The 16,471-nt window shown below is 41.7% G+C and overlaps 1 protein-coding gene across 1 annotated transcript in view; it reads right to left on the reverse strand.

Moving 5' to 3' along the window:
* LOC135544393 (protein unc-13 homolog B-like) overlaps positions 1 to 16,471 on the reverse strand; it is a 113,507-nt gene that overhangs the window by 63,000 nt on the left and 34,036 nt on the right. Inside the window, exons 4-8 of the mRNA XM_064971960.1 lie at positions 12,222 to 12,339; positions 11,865 to 11,988; positions 9,542 to 9,615; positions 8,481 to 8,526; positions 5,773 to 5,986 (exon numbers count right to left, since the gene is read on the reverse strand). Of these exons, the coding sequence (XP_064828032.1) occupies positions 5,773 to 5,986; positions 8,481 to 8,526; positions 9,542 to 9,615; positions 11,865 to 11,988; positions 12,222 to 12,339 (576 nt within the window). The remainder of the gene's footprint in view (positions 1 to 5,772; positions 5,987 to 8,480; positions 8,527 to 9,541; positions 9,616 to 11,864; positions 11,989 to 12,221; positions 12,340 to 16,471) is intronic.

Consider the following 16,471-nt stretch of genomic DNA (forward strand, 5'->3'; position numbering starts at 1 on the left):
TCTGGAACTGTATGTTTTCTAGAAAAGCCTGGATGTTGTCTAGAAAAGGCTGGTTTCTCAGTGGACCACGGTTTGTTCCTGGCATATTCTGTTGGTTGACGTTCTGCTGATTCCGAGTTGTTTGGTTGCTCAAAACATTAGCGGAACACAATTTAAACAACCCAGAGAAAATGCCTCCTTGTTGAGGGGGTGCTTGTTGAGATGGGTTTGGTGCTCGTTGCTGACTTGGATGATTGCTTGGGAAAGCACCTTGCTGTTAGGCCTGGGGAGGTTGTACACCTAAGTGATAGGCTTTCTGCAGATTAAAACCTCAGAAACCCTGAGAGAATACCCCCCGGGTGAGAATGAGGACTTGCACTTGTGTGGGAGGTTGCAAGGGAACTGTTGAGGATTACTGGATCAGGGGGTTGACTGTTTGGGGGAACTTGCTATGGTGGTTGGTTCCCAGATAAGTCACCTGCAGAGCCAAATCTAAGAAGTCCTGTTAAAAAACCTTGAGGTTCAGGTTTAGGAGGAGCATGCCCAAGAGGCATTGGAGGTGGTCTCTGATGTTGCTGCATATGCTACTGATGTGGAGCTGGGGTGAATTGGTGATGCTGGGCCTGTTGTTGACTAGGATTTTCTGGGGGTTTGGAGGCATGGACATCCTCACCAGAACCAAATTTCATGATTCCAAAGAACATTCCTCTTTCTGGGTTTGAAGGCTGTTGGGAAGAGACATCATCAGAGGAAAGAAACAGACATTTTAGCTTACTGCCTAAAGGTGGCTCCTCCATCGGGTTATCTAAGCTAATATCTGGTTCTGACTCAAATACAGGATACACTGCAACAGGGAGGGCCCTGCGAGAGAACAGGGTTAACTGGTGCAATTAATGAGCTGAAATATTTATTGAAAGGGATAAAGAACCTTTAACTCACTGGTTCTAGTTGGCTAATGGGCTTCCCACCCACTGTAGGCACATATTTCTGAGAGGCAGTCAGTCATGTCTCCCATGCACAACTTTTCCTTGTGCATTAACACATCGTTTATTCTGGGGTGTATTTCTTGAATTATCAAGGCTTCTGTCTCCTATCACAGCCCTTGACTGTTCACCTAGTTGGATACATTTCTCATCCCAGTTTGCAAGATTTTGAGAGTCCTCTCTTGAGCCACTTCTCCCTGGAGGTCATTTTCCCTCTGTGGAGTTCACTACCTCTTCACCTGAAAAAAGTTGACCAAAACAAATTTTCTCAAAAGCGAAAGTGACTACTGGTGTTTGTGGCATCGTTGCAGAGTCCTGAGCTTTATCACTTGTACTATTTAGAATCTCTGTTCTAATGACTGGTGTCTCTTGATTGTGGACTTGTGTCTTGGCATCAGACTGGGAAGGTAAATTGAAGGAAATGTTCTGCTGGGGTGAACTGTAGGAGATACAACAGATACAGGAGCTGGTGGATTTTGGAATTAAATAAAACAGTGTGGATATACCAGATTGAGAAGATGGTGCAGGTGATACTTCCTTAGTTTCTGCAGAACCTGAGCTGGGCTGCTTGGGGCTGAGCTAACCTTGTCAGTGAAGGAACTGAGTAATGAACTCATAGCATTTTTCACTCCAGATATTCCTGGTTTAAGTGAAGACTCTGTCTGGTTCTCCTCCTTGACATCTCTAGGGGTCCTTGGGGATCCATATATTTGTCACGTGGTTCCTTCACTGGAGACAGCATTGCTTCAGGAGCCCATCCTCCCATTTCCACCTTTCCCCTCTTCTTAACCAGATAACTCTGATGCTTGTCTATGTAACTTCCATGGGATGAAGCATGTCTGCCTTGGCCATGGCCCCTCCCATTCTCAGAATGAATGGTCTCTGCTAAGGAGGCAATTTCCTCTAGCTCCTCCTCCGATCGCTTGGAGTAGTGCAGCTCCTCTTCTGAATCGTACCCTAATCCTGTCCTCATTCTGGCAGCTTCGTCCTCCTGATACACTATGTAGTTCTCCAAGGTGTCCCTCAGCATGTTTTTGGCGCACATCCTCCGCACCCATACCATAATCTACAGGGATGATCTTGACCCTCCCTTTATGGTTTATGGCTCTAGTTTAGGTTAATTTATTAAGGTAGAAGTACAATGGGATGTGAGAGGAAACAATAGCAGAAAAGAAAACAATACAAAGATTGCATATTATAACAGAACAAAAAAAGTAAGATAAAGACAATGTGACAGAGACAATAAGCATTAAATACATACATATGATAAAAATGTGGTGAATGTGTGTTTATGTGTACGTGAGTATATTGGTAACAGTGTTATTAAGATGGTTTGATATAAGTGCGTTGTGTGCGAGGACCGAAATTCACCTCCTCATTCTGGGGGATTATCAACAACAACAACATAAAATCCAAGCTGAATCATCTCTGTCCAAAGTAGTATTACAGACCACGTAGAGACATGGTCGGGGAGGGCAATCTCTATTACTAAACCAACACCAGGGTCCCAAAGACCCATATGTGACCACAGCAGGCTAAACTAAGCTCAGTTTCATTAAAACTACCAAAATAAGTTTTGTAAAAGAATATGTCTGAAGGACAAAAATCCTGGCTGTAATCCCACTTTTCTTTTCAGATGTTATGGAATTATCCGGATCAGCTTTCTATCTGTCCACACAGACTGACATTTACCACAATCTCACTGAGCCACATGTTTTACAAAGCAAGTCACACATGTAAGAGTGCAAATAACCATTCTACACTGGATACATGACTGGAGTTAGCAAATTATTTGTGTTTCATCCTGGAAAACTTCCAAGCAGTTGGACAATTTTGACAATTTGACCATTTTGGTTTAAGACCAAATGTATTCCTTCTTAACTACAGTGCCTTCAGAAAGTATTCACACCCCACAACTTTATCCACATTTTGTTATTTTACAGCCTGAATTTATAATAGATGAAATTGAGATTTCTTGTCACTGGCCTACACACAACATACTGAAAGAGGGATACCTAGTCAGTTAACAAACAATGTATTCAACTGAAATTTTTCTTCCACATTTAACCCAACTGAATCAGAGAGGTGTGGGGGGCTGCCTTAATCAACACTTCTTCGGCGCCCAGGGAACAGGGGGTTAACTACCTTGCTCAGGGGCAGACCGACAGATTTTGTACCTTTTTCCTTAATAAAAAGTGTTACAGTGCATTCATAAAGTACTCAGACCCCTTCTCTTTGTCCACATTTTGTTACGTTACAGCATTTTCCTAAAATGTATTAAAACAATTAATACATTTTGCAAATTTATATTAAAAAAACTAATATCATATTTACGTAAGTATTCAGACTCTTTGCTATGGGACTCGAAATTGAGCTCAGGTGCATCCTGTTTCCATTACCTTTGGTTAGAAAGGTAATCCAACTTTGGCAAAAACCAAGCTATGAGGTTGAAGGAATTGTCCGTAGAGCCCTGGGATAGGATTGTGTTGAGGCACAGATCTGGGGAAGGGTACCAAAAATGTTCTGCAGCATTGAAGGTCCAAAAAACACAGGAGCTGCCATCACTCTTAAATGAAAGAAGTTTGGAACTACCAAGACTCTTCCTATAGCTGGCCGCCCAGCCAAACTGAACAATCAGGGGATAAGGGCCTTGGTCAGGGAGGTGACCAAGAACCCGATGGTCACTCTGACAGAGCTCCAGAGTTCCTCTGTAGAGATGGGAGAACCTTCCAGAAGGACAGCCATCTCCGCAGCACTCTACCAAAATCAGGCCTTTATGGTAGAGTGGCCAGACAGAATCCACTCCTCAGTAAAAGGCACATGACAGCCTGCTTGGAGTTAGCCAAAAGGCACCTAAAGGACTCTCAGACCATGATAAACAAGATTCTCTAGTCTGCCGAAACCAAGATTGAACTCTTTGGCCTGAATGCCAAGCGTCACGTCTGGAAGGAACCTGGCACCATCCCTACGGTGAAGCATGGTGGTGGCAGCATCATGCTGTGGGGATGTTTTTCAGCGGCAGGGACTGAGAGACGAGTCAGGATCGAGGGAAAGATGAACAGAGCAAAGTACAGAGAGATCCTTGATCAAATCTGCTCAAGAGCGCTCAGGACCTCAGACTGGGGCGAAGGTTCACCTTTCAACAGCACAACAACCTTATGCACACAGCCAAGATAACGCAGGAGTGGCTTCGGGACAAATCTCAATGTCCTTGAGTGGCCTAGCCAGAGCCTGGACATGAACCCAATCGAACATTTCTGGAGAGACGTGAAAAAAGCTGTGCAGCGATGCTCCCCATCCAACCTGCTTCAACAGGTTGCTTGTCATTATGTTGTATTGTCTGTAGATTGATGAGGGGAAAAACTACTTAATCCATTCTAGAATAAGCCTGTAATGTAACAAATGGGTAAAAAGTCAAGGGGTCTGAATACTTTCTGAATGCACAGTATGTTTGGGGCAAATCCAATAAAACACATTACTGAATATCACTCTCCATATTTTCAAGCATAGTCGTGGCTGCATCATGTTATGGGCATGGTTGTAAGTGTTAAGGACTGGGGAGTTCTTCAGGACAAAAAAGAAGTGGAATGGAACAAAGCACAGTCAAAATCCTAGAGGAAAATCAGTCTTCTGTCTAACAGACACTAGGAGATGAATTCACCTTTCAGCAAGACAACCTAAAACACAAGGCCAAATCTACACTGGAGTTGCTTACCAAGAAGACAGTGAATGTTCCTGAGTGGCCAAGTTAGAGTTTGGACTTAAATCTGCTTGAAAATCTATGGCAATACTTGAAAATGGCTGTCTAGCAATGATCAACAACCAATTCAACAGATCTTGAAGAATTTTGAAAAGAATAATGCGCAAATATTGTACAATCCAGGTGTGCAAAGCACTTAGAGACCCAGAAAGCCTCACAGCTATAATCGCTGCCATAGGTATTAACACATGGTTGTGTATACTTATGTAAATTAGATATATATACCTCTATACTTAATTTTCAATAAATTTGCAAACATTTCGAAAAACTTTTTCACTTTGTCATTATGTATTATTGCATGTAGATGGATGAGAAAAAAAATAAATGTAATCCATTTTGAATTTAGGCTGAAACAACACATTGTGGAATAAGTCAAGGGGTATACTTTCTGAAGGCACTGCATGTTAACAAATATATATTTTATTAACTAGATAAAAATTCTATACAAATTCTATACTAGATCCAATTATATACAAAACCCCAAAGATTCAATATCTATTGGGTTAACTTGCACTGTTGCCCCCAACATTATTCGATTGAAGAATCACTCCTTAGGGGGAACTATTTATATTATTCAAGCAGGTGACATTGTTAACCTCCTTCTTATGCTGTGTTAAAGGATGTGTCAGTGACAAATAAACATAACCTGACTAGATTTAAAGCTGCCAACCTTACTTAAATTTGCTTGTATTAAGATGCTTGATTCTGTCATTCTGTACCAGGAGGGTGGATGTCCCCAAATCATCTGAAAGAGGGACGCCCTCCAAGAAACAAAAGAGCTAAGCCTCAGGCCCTCAGTTAACTGGGTCTATTTGCAATATAATAATTTAATAGTTTTCTACGTGAAAATCATGCCATCAGAACAAACCAACAGAAAATAAATGACTGCACTTCATGTCTTAACTCTTCTTCACTGTGTGTCAATATGTATGACTGTAGTATACGTGAGGTGTGCCATCTTTAATGGCTGAATTTGTATTTTGCATGTGTCTTTGTATTCTGTGTAGGGGCATGTCCTGTATGTTTGTGTGTGTTATTCAGAACCTCTACCTGCTCCCGCGGTGGTCTCTGTAGTCCATGTCAAAGCTGTGCATGGAGTCTGTGCAGGAGTCCAGGTGGTTCTGGAGCTGGGGGCCCATTGGGTACTGGTGCATGGAGGAGTTGGGCTGGGCCGTAGTATGGTAGCGCGGGGGCAAACTGTTGCTGGTCTCACTGCGGTAGTCACTGTCCCGGTCGTCCACTGCACTGTCATGGTCATCCAGGGCTGTAGAGAGACAACAGGACAAGCTCCACAACACAGAACATCTAGAGACCTCTACATCCTCAAACTGTTAAAATGACTACCGAATCTCCATTATATACACTGAGGTCAGGAATGATCAGGTAAGAGGGAGGTAAGGAGGGCAAGGGTCATGCACTTTTGAATGCAAGCCAACCAGAAAAAAAACTTCAGTGAGAAGGGGAAAGTGATGCAACTGAATATATAGGCCATTAAAGATAGAACCCTTAGTTGCTACATCCATTTTTAATTTTTAAGTTAGTGCATTCGGAAAGCCTTGACCCTTGACTTTTTTCACATTTTGTTACGTTACAGCCTTATTCTAAAAAGTATTACATTGATGAGGGGGGGGGGACTAAGTAAAAACGGTTAACCAATTTATTTTGCTAAACACTGAAATATTACATTTACATGAGTATTCAGACCTTTACTTTGTACTTTGTTGAAGCACCTTTGGCATCGATTACAGCCTTGAATCTTCCTGGGTATGACAATACAAGCTTGGCACACCTATATTTGGGGAGTTTCTCCCATTCTTCTCTGCAGATCCTCTCAAGGGGGGGGGGCATGAAATGCTGCAGACATTTTTTGGTACCCTGCAACAGATCTGTGCCTCGACACAATCCAGTCTCGGCGCTCTACGAACAACTCCTTCGATTTCATGGCTTGTTTTTGCCCTGACATGCACTGTCAACTGTGGGACATTATATTGTCAGGTGTGCCTTTCCAAATCATGTCCAATCAATTAAATTCACCACAGGTGGACGCTAATCGAGTAGTAGAAACGTCAAAGATGATCAATGGAAACAGAATACACTTGAGCTCAATTTTGAGTCTCATAGCAAAGGGCCTGAATATTTATGTTGTTGATAAATTTGCAAAAATTCTAAAAAACCTGTTTTCACTTTGTCATTATGGGATATTGTGTGACGATTGCTGAGGATTTTTTCTATTTTTTCAAATTTAAAACAAGGCTGTAACAAAATGTGGAAAAAGTCAAGAGGTCTGAGTACTTTCTGAAGGCACAGTAACTTATAAATGCCACCTGAGTTTAGATTAACTGTCATACCACATCAGAACCCAAAATATAAGCTTGTTATACTCAAATGTTTGTAAACAAACAAAGCATATCCTCAAAACATGGTTAAAACTATCATTTTGACATCATGGACGGTCAGTCCTTGCATATGTCATTGTAAATAAGAATTTGTACTTAACTGACTTGGCTAGTTAAATAAAGGTTACCGTTTTCAATTTTAAAAAACATTTTTTAGAAATACATAACTCTGTCTATGAATTTGAGTGGTTACATTTCTCTAGCCCCATTCCTCAGCTTTTTACCAAAAACACAGGTGGGTGACAGCTTTGTTTCAATTAAGGATTCCTGCTTTAAATACAGACAAAAATGGACACTCCAGTCAAAAAGTGATATTCCAAAATGACTGCGTTAAGTAACTCAATTGCAATGTTGACATAAGGGAATTCTCTCTCAGTGACCCAGACTCAATTTTGGCATCAGACAGGTCCTTTGGATTGCAGTGCTGACCCTGAGCTGAGTGGCCTGCTTAAGGGGACATAGGCCTTATCGCTCCAGACGGATATGTGCGATAAATAGATAGCCCGGGACAAACTGATGTATTGTTAGTATCTCTAAAAATCACAGGGGAAAACAAGTTGTCAAGGTGACACCTGAACACAGGCTGGCAAACCGTGTGGTTGCATCTCACAGACATCTGTTCAGGAAGTCAACTGCCACTATGCTTTATCAAGGTCACCCGCTGACTACAAAAACATAGATCTAGGCCTAACTGCTATTGTCCAGTATGTTTCCATAGAGGTAGTAATAATAACCATATTTGTGTTTCCATGTCCTGTGGGGAAATTGATATAGATGATGAAACTCAGATGGCATGAGGTGTAGTGCGATGAGGTGGAGCTGGGGGATATTTCCCCTGGCTGTAGCGACTATTGTTGGTGCTGGAAAACATGCACAAAGCATTGAGGATTGGCCAAGGTGAAGCTTTGGGAAGGTTTAGAATTCATCAGAAAAAGACTGTGTATTACATACTCAGTGTGTCAGTCCATCCAAAATAGCCTGGTGAGGGTGTTGGCGGAGAAGTAAAGTGAGAGGTAGTGGAGAGTATGCAAAAACAGTGCCTAACTTGGGAGAGGGAAGTATGACCATAACATACACAGTGGTCAAACAGAGACACCACTAGCAGACATGCATGAACGTGGCATCCCTGTGTTGACATTCTTCATAACTTTGGATAAGTAGTGACTGTACTGGAAAATTAAGATTGGATAAAAGGCTTACTTGATGTCAACTCTGAGCTAGGATATTTACACATAACTCAGGAATAGGACAAGGAAATAAATAACATAAAAAGGCCAAACTAATGGAAGACAGAGGGAGCCAAGGCTGATGAGAGAGCTCCATCTAGTGGGATATTATGGAGTGGAAGTCAGTCCCACTCACAGCATTGGGAGGCAGCGGGAGGCATGAGGCGTCTCTGGACCTCATCCTGCAGAGGGTACCAGAGAGAGGAAAGGAGACAAGAATTGTGACCTCTGACCATCATAATCCACAAAAACAAATTCATCATCATCATCACCAATCTCAAACTCCTGCATTTGTCATAATATTGTCATCATCACCATGACTTCAATGCCACTGCATGCAATAGTTCGACCTACCATCTACGTTATCACTTCAGAGCACACAGTGGGAAACACACGCTCATGTCAATACAGTACCTAACCAAAGTTTTCTGTGACATGCAAAAGCGAGGTGAGGAAAATGTCAAATGACAACAGGGTTAGTCCCATCTTCCATTTCCATGTATTTTACCGTGTGCTAGTGAATGCAGAGAGCCAAGTGTAATCTGGAGATAAGGTTACAGAATATTCAACCGCATTCTACATAGCCCACCTATAATTTAGCCCAAACAACTACATTTTTCCCTACTGTATTTAATTAATTTATTTATTTTGCTCCTTTGCACCCCATTATTTTTATTTCTACTTTGCACATTCTTCCATTGCAAATCTACCATTCCAGTGTTTTACTTGCTATATTGTATTTACTTTGCCACTATGGCCTTTTTTTTGTCTTTACCTCCCTTATCTCACCTCATTTGCTCATATCGTATATAGACTTGTTTATACTGTATTATTGACTGTATGTTTGTTTTACTCCATGTGTAACTCTGTGTCGTTGTATATGTCGAACGTGCTTTGCTTTATCTTGGCCAGGTCGCAATTGTAAATGAGAACTTGTTCTCAACTTGCCTACCTGGTTAAATATTTATTTTATTTTATTTTCACCTTTATTTAACCAGTTAGGCAAGTTGAGAAAGCTGAAATAAAAAATAAATAAATAAATTGTACTGGGAACTTAACAATTTGTAAACGAGGGTATTTTCGAAAATACTTCACCTCTGTAACTGCTTGAAATATAAATAGGTAGAATTTGTTACTACATTTTTGATCTACATGTTCCTGGTGAAATAGCGCCTTAGCATGTAGGGTAGGCCTTACCTCATCATAGATCCTCATAGTGTTGATGCAATCCAGCTTGCCGGTCCAGTACTGCGCCTCGTCATCTGGGATGTCTGATAGAGAGGGGTGCACACACACAGAGTGGGATGACTGGTGAGCTGCATCCTGCCCTACCCCATACCATCCTAAACCATCCTCTCTCCAACATGCTGCTATTATATATTCATGGTCCTTTTAAATATATAATGAGCCACTTAGGAAAGAGACATTAAAAATAGTTGGCTATGCCCTGAAACTGTACTGTTGGGGGACAGGGACCATGAATGACAGGGCTCCACTGTAGTAATGTTTGTCATGACAGATGCAAATGATTGCACAGAAGAGCACAAAACAATGACGTTAGTATTGACAGGGACAGAACTTCACAGTGACATAAGCGCAGAGCACTAGACTTCTAGAGACTGCAAAACTGTGCAAACCTTAACTTGATGACATTACCAGCCTAACAACTGACAAAAATGTGCAGACAGGTAAATTATACATTGATGCCTCCTACAAAACCACTGGTCTGTTAGAGCAGACCCCCTCTCCCTCCCTGTGACCTGATGTCCCATGATCCTTTACAGAGAGACACTGGACATTAAAGTGTTTACCCTATATTCATTTATCATTCCCCTATATTCATTTATCATTCCCCTATATTCATTTATCATTTACCCTATATTCATTTATCATTCCCCTATATTCATTTATCATTCCCCTATATTCATTTATCATTCCCCTATATTCATTTATCATTCCCCTATATTCATTTATCATTCCCCTATATTCATTTATCATTCCCCTATATTCATTTATCATTCCCCTATATTCATTTGTCATTCGCCTATATTCATTTATCATTCCCCTATATTCATTTATCATTCCCCTATATTCATTTATCATTTACCCTATATTCATTTATCATTTACCCTATATTCATTTATCATTCCCCTATATTCATTTATCATTCCCCTATATTCATTTATCATTCCCCTATATTCATTTGTCATTCGCCTATATTCATTTATCATTCCCCTATATTCATTTATCATTCCCCTATATTCATTTATCATTTACCCTATATTCATTTATCATTTACCCTATATTCATTTATCATTCCCCTATATTCATTTACAGCAATAAAAAAATATATAAAAAAATTCTAGGGGAAATCCTGGACTTTAAAGAGAGCTGAACACAAAAACGCCAGAGGTTCAAAGGCAGATGAAACCAAACCCCTGTCCTGGTGAATGAATGGGATCAGTGGTACACAGAACCCAGACAAGCACACAGCCTCCCTTCCCTACCGCTACCTTCAAAGGCCTGCCCTTAAACACCTGAAAGCTGCTCTAGTCCCTCTCACAGACAAACACTTAACTTATTGATCTTAGGGGCATGTGTTTAGTCCCCTCCTGTACTCCTTGTTCACCCACAACTGTGTGGCCAAGCACAGTTTTTGATTGAATAATTTATTTTACATAAAAAGTAACAATTTTTCTCCCCAATTGGTAGTTACAGTCTTGTTCCATTGCTACAACTCCCGTACTGACTCGGGAGAGGCGAAGGTCGAGAGCCGTGCGTCCTCCAAAACACAACCCTGCCAAGCCGCAGTGCTTCTTAAAAAAAATGCACGCTTAACCTGGAAGCCAGTGTGTCGGAGAAAACACAGTACACCTGGCGACCGTGTCAGCATGCATGCCCCCGGCCCACCACAGGAGTTGCTAGTGCATGATGGGACAAGGCTGGCACACAGCTGGAATCGAACCAGGATCTGTAGTAACGCAGCTAGCACCACTCAGGAGGCCTTTTATTTTTTACTTTCGTTTATTTAGTAAATATTTTCGGGCATGTAAGTAAGCATTTCACGGTAAGGTCTACACCTGTTGTATTCAGCGCATGTGACAAAAAAAAACATGTGATTTGATGCACACCGACACCAATTCCCTCTCAGTGAAGATATGAGAGCGGCTGCAGCCAAAAGGCTCGCTATGCAACCTGCTGGGATTTCAACCGATCACTATCAGGTGTGGTGGCATATGTTAAAGCACAGGTCACTGGAGAAGGCTACTACTGTATAATCATTACTGTATTGTGCCCTATACATGTTCCATCTACAAAAACAGACCTATAACATTTCAGCATCATACATCATACCAACTGTAGCTACTGTAACTGTAGACACCGTTTGATGGATAATGGACCCTGGTACATAGTACAGAATCAACAAAAACATTTAAAGAGATAACATATGAAATAAAATAGATATCCTTTGGGAAACTAAGTGCCCAACAGAAACATTGTGATCAATATAACATTTTACCAAAGGGCAGCTCAAAGTGGGAGTCCAGAAGAACCTGGTGGTGTGTTGGGTTCTTGGTGCCGTAGATCTCATCAGCCTTCATCAAAACCTCAGCATCCAGGAAGGTCCAGTCCCCTGAGCCCTCCTGATGGAAGAGAAAGGGCTAGGTCAGAGGTCATAGACAGAGAGACCAGATGAAACTAACTGGGAGGTGAACCAGTGCCCAAACTACTCTGTACATGTTTTATATAAAATTTGAACTGTGTGTTGTAAATGTTGGTTTTCAACATCGGAGCTGGATGTGTGTTCTCTAAATGTTTTGGCCAGTTGTGTTGGTGGTGTGTAATGTTGTATGAGTGCATCATCTGCCCCTCTCACCTCCTCTGACTGGCGGATGCTCTTGAGGGGGATCCAGGCAGTCCCCAGCATGGTGTCCCAGATAAGGCCTTTGTTCCACACCTCCACAATGAGGCCCAGGTCCAAACAGTTGATCTCACTGGAGAAACAGGAGAGAGAGGCAATAAAGGAGAGGGGGTCATAATCAACTCTCATTCAATACAGACACACAGTTTAATAGAGCGACAGATCAGTAGAAAGAAAGCGACACAGTGATTGTCTAACAAATGTATAATGGTTTCATTCACTATTGGTGAGTCACCTCCATGAAATTGAAATAATTATTACAGAAACTAGGGCTAAGCGCCGTCTGGCTGTTCACTGATCCCTTGGTCTTTGATTAGGCCTATGCATCATGTCAGATGTCGTGATGCCTTCCATCATTAATTTGCCATTGAAAAGGATGCAAATACAACTTGCTGACAATAAAAGAGCATCTCACTTGAAAGCGACCACTGCTCATAATTTCTTCATCTCATTTGCGGCACTTCAAAAGGAAGATGAGAGAAGAGATACTTATCAAAAGTGCACTGCCCCCAGTAAAGGTGGCAGTAAGAGCGAGCCCAGGTGCAAACAAAAATATTCTAAACCACTAACACTGAAGGCGATGTACCAAACACTATTACTGTAATGAGCAGACCAATCACCTTCACATCTCTTTGGCTCTTACGTGGCCACAGTGAATGTAAACATGTACTTGTATAAACTGCTTACAGTCATATGGTACTTTTATAAAAACAAATATAAAAAGAATGAGTAGACAATTTTTAACATTTCATAAAAAATATTAAACCAAGAGTCTTTTTGATCAATCACACACCGACTTCACTTTGAGCTCTCTCTATCATTCCGCATCATGGAAACACAAATTAAAGAACCCATAGACCCACTCCACCATGAAAACAGCATTCAAAAATCCATTAATAGAGAGATAGAGATCAGTAGAAAGACAGCGACACAGTGATTGTCTAATAAATGTATAATGGTTTCATTCACTATGTATTGAGCTACCTTATCCCAGACCTGCTTTTTTGGACTCTCTCTCTTCCGCACCTGCTGTCTATAACTCAGAATGATAGGCTATGAAAAGCCAACTGACATTTTCTCCTGAGGTACTGACATGTTGCACCCTCTACAACCACAGTGATTATTATTATTATTATCTGACCCTGCTGGTCATCTATGAACATTTGAACATCTATAATCTCCACACGGCACAGCCAGAAGAGGACTGGCCACCCCTCAGAGCCTGGTTCCTCTCTATGTTTCTTCCTAGGTTCCAGCCTTTCTAGGGAGTTTTTCCTAGCCACCATGCTTCTACATCTGCATTGCTTGCTGTTTGGGTTTTAGGGTGGGTTTCTGTACAGTACTTTGTGACATTGGCTGATGTAAAAAGGGTTTTATAAATACATTTGACTGATTGATTAAATAATGTTCCATTTGAGCTCCCCATTGTTTGTGGAGTGAGATGGGAATGAACAGGCTTCTGCAGCACAGGGACACAAAGGCTTTGGAAAACGCTTGAGAAAAAGCACTACACAGAACACACCTTGTATTCTACTGCATTTATTATTTTTCCCATTATTTTCTAAAAGACACTCCAAAAGCAGGGGTAGGATGGAGTAATGCCTAACTGATTGTCTCCATGGCAACCAGATGAGTGTTTTGAGGCTTCATTCAACCATTTTTCTATGGCTGGCCATGCTTTCCACCTGGCTACCCTTACCCCGGTCAACAGCTCTGCAACCCCACAGCATCTTGCCCAAGCCTCCTCCATTTCTCCTTCACCCAAATACAGATAGCTGATGTTCTGAAAGAGCTGCAAAATCTGGACCCCTACAAATCAGCTGGGTTGGACAATCTGGAACCTCTCTAAAATTATCCGCCGCAATTGTTGCAACCCCTATTACTAGTCTGTTCAACCTCTCTTTCGTATCGTCTGAGATCCCTAAAGATTGGAAAGCTGCCGCAGTCATCCCCCTCTTCAAAGGAGGAGACACTCTAGACCCACTCTAGACCCGGGTTGGATGTGCGCTGTGTTAAGAAGCAGTGCGGCTGGTTGGGTTGTGTATCGGAGGATGCATGACTTTCAACCTTCGTCTCTCCCGAGCCCGTACGGGAGTTGTAGCGATGAGACAAGATAGTAGCTACTACAACAAATGGATACCACGAAATTAGGGAGAAAAAGGGGTAAAAATATATATTTATTTTTTAAAGCATCTTCAATACAAAATTAGATATAGAAACCAAGCATAACTTCGCAACAAAGCATCCTTCACTCATGCTGCCTAGCATACCCTCGTAAAACTGACTATCCTCCCGATCCTTGACTTCGGCGATGTCATTTACAAAATAGCCTCCAGCACGCTACTCAGCAAATTGGATGTAGTCTATCACAGTGCCATCCATTTTGTCACCAAAACCCCATGTACTACCCACCACTGCGACCTGTATGCTCTCGTTGGCTGACCCTCGCTTCATAGTCATCGCCAAACCCACTGGCTTCAGGTCATCTATAAGTCTTTGCTAGGTAAAACTCCGCCTTATCTCAGCTCACTGGTCACCATAGCAGCACCCACCCGTAGCACGTGCTCCAGCAGGTATATTTCACTTGTCATCCCCAAAGCCAACTCCTCCTTTGGCCGCCTTTCATTCCAGTTCTCTGCTGCCAATGACTGGAACGAATTGCAAAAATCACTGAAGCTGGAGTCATATCTCCCACTCGAACTTTAAGCGTCAGCTGTCAGAGCAGCTTACCGATCATTGCACCTGTACACAGCCCATTCGTACATAGCCCACCCAACTACCTCATCCCCATGTTGTCATTTATTTTTTTGCCCCAGTATCTCTACTTGCACATTCATCTTCTGCACATCTATCACTCCAGTGTTTAATTGCTAAATTGTAATTATTTCACCACCATGGCCTTACCTCCCTAATCTTACTACATTTGCACAGACTGTATATAGATTTCTCTATTGTGTTTTTGACTGTACGGTTGTTTATACCATGTATAACTCTGTGTTGTTGTTTGTGTAGCATTGCTTTATCTTGGCCAGGTCGCTGTTGTAAATGAGAACTTGTTCTCAACTGGCCTACCTGGTTAAATAAAGGTGAAATATATATATTTTTTAAAATTCAAGCACAGAAACATTAAGGCTCTCCTCTATGTCACTTCCTGGAGCACCCTGTTGTGGAAACAGTGAGAGACAACACAATCAAAGACAACACCATCACAGTCAGTGTAAACATAAGTCATCAGTTCAATGAGACAATCTCATTGAAGGCTCTTAAACATTACATATGCTAAGCTCTAGCAGTGAACACAAAACACCCCCAGCGTTGTATTTGTATCCCTAAAGAACAATATCCTGTCTCTAATGACTGAGCAGCATAGCACAGGAGCTATGGAAACAGCTCTAGAAATAAGGTGAGCTGGGGTGTACGGTGTATATATTGATCCATAGCTTTCGCTACATTCCTGTTTTCTGTCAGCCCTGGTGGCCTGAGCCGGTCTCTTGGTGGGGATGGCCATTATCTCACAAGGAAATTGTAGTCTGGACTGGACTCTAGTCTCCAAGGCCCTCTGGCTAGCATAGAAACAGAAGCCTGGCCTGACAAACCAAAATACCATTTGGCAATCTGCTATCTCATTAAGAGGAGAAAGGTGCATCCATCCACTTAAGTACTCTGTGAGTCAATTACATAGTATGCAATCAAAATCAATTATGTGAATCTGTTACATAAAAGGTTGACCCACAGAATCAACAGGCTACAGCTTTCTTGCAAGGAAACACGTCATTGGAGAAGAAAGAAATCCAGCAGAGCCAGTTTCAAGTTAACAGTAAACTTCAGACTCGCTGACAAGTGCTAATGCATTGCGTTTCATGAACAGTACTACAGAACCAAGCATTTACACTCAGAAACATCCTTGAAACAGATGTGGAAAAATATCATAAAAATTGCATACACAGATGCGCACACACAGGAGTAAGCCTAGAGCTAAAAACTGCCCAGCCTACATATGGAACACTGAAAGGAGGAAATTAGATGAGTAACCATGAGGAAGTGAATAGTTGTGAGAAAAGGTAAGCTAACTTTCCCGAAACAACAACCCACCTGGCGGGCAACAACGGGGACAAAACATTCCTGGAAATCCCCGACTGTGGCCTGCTCTCACATATTAAGGTCTGAAAATCATAAACCTGAACTGTAGCTACATAGCATTAGCA

Source organism: Oncorhynchus masou, chromosome 8 (assembly GCF_036934945.1).
Source record: "Oncorhynchus masou masou isolate Uvic2021 chromosome 8, UVic_Omas_1.1, whole genome shotgun sequence".
NCBI classification, from domain to species: domain Eukaryota; kingdom Metazoa; phylum Chordata; class Actinopteri; order Salmoniformes; family Salmonidae; genus Oncorhynchus; species Oncorhynchus masou.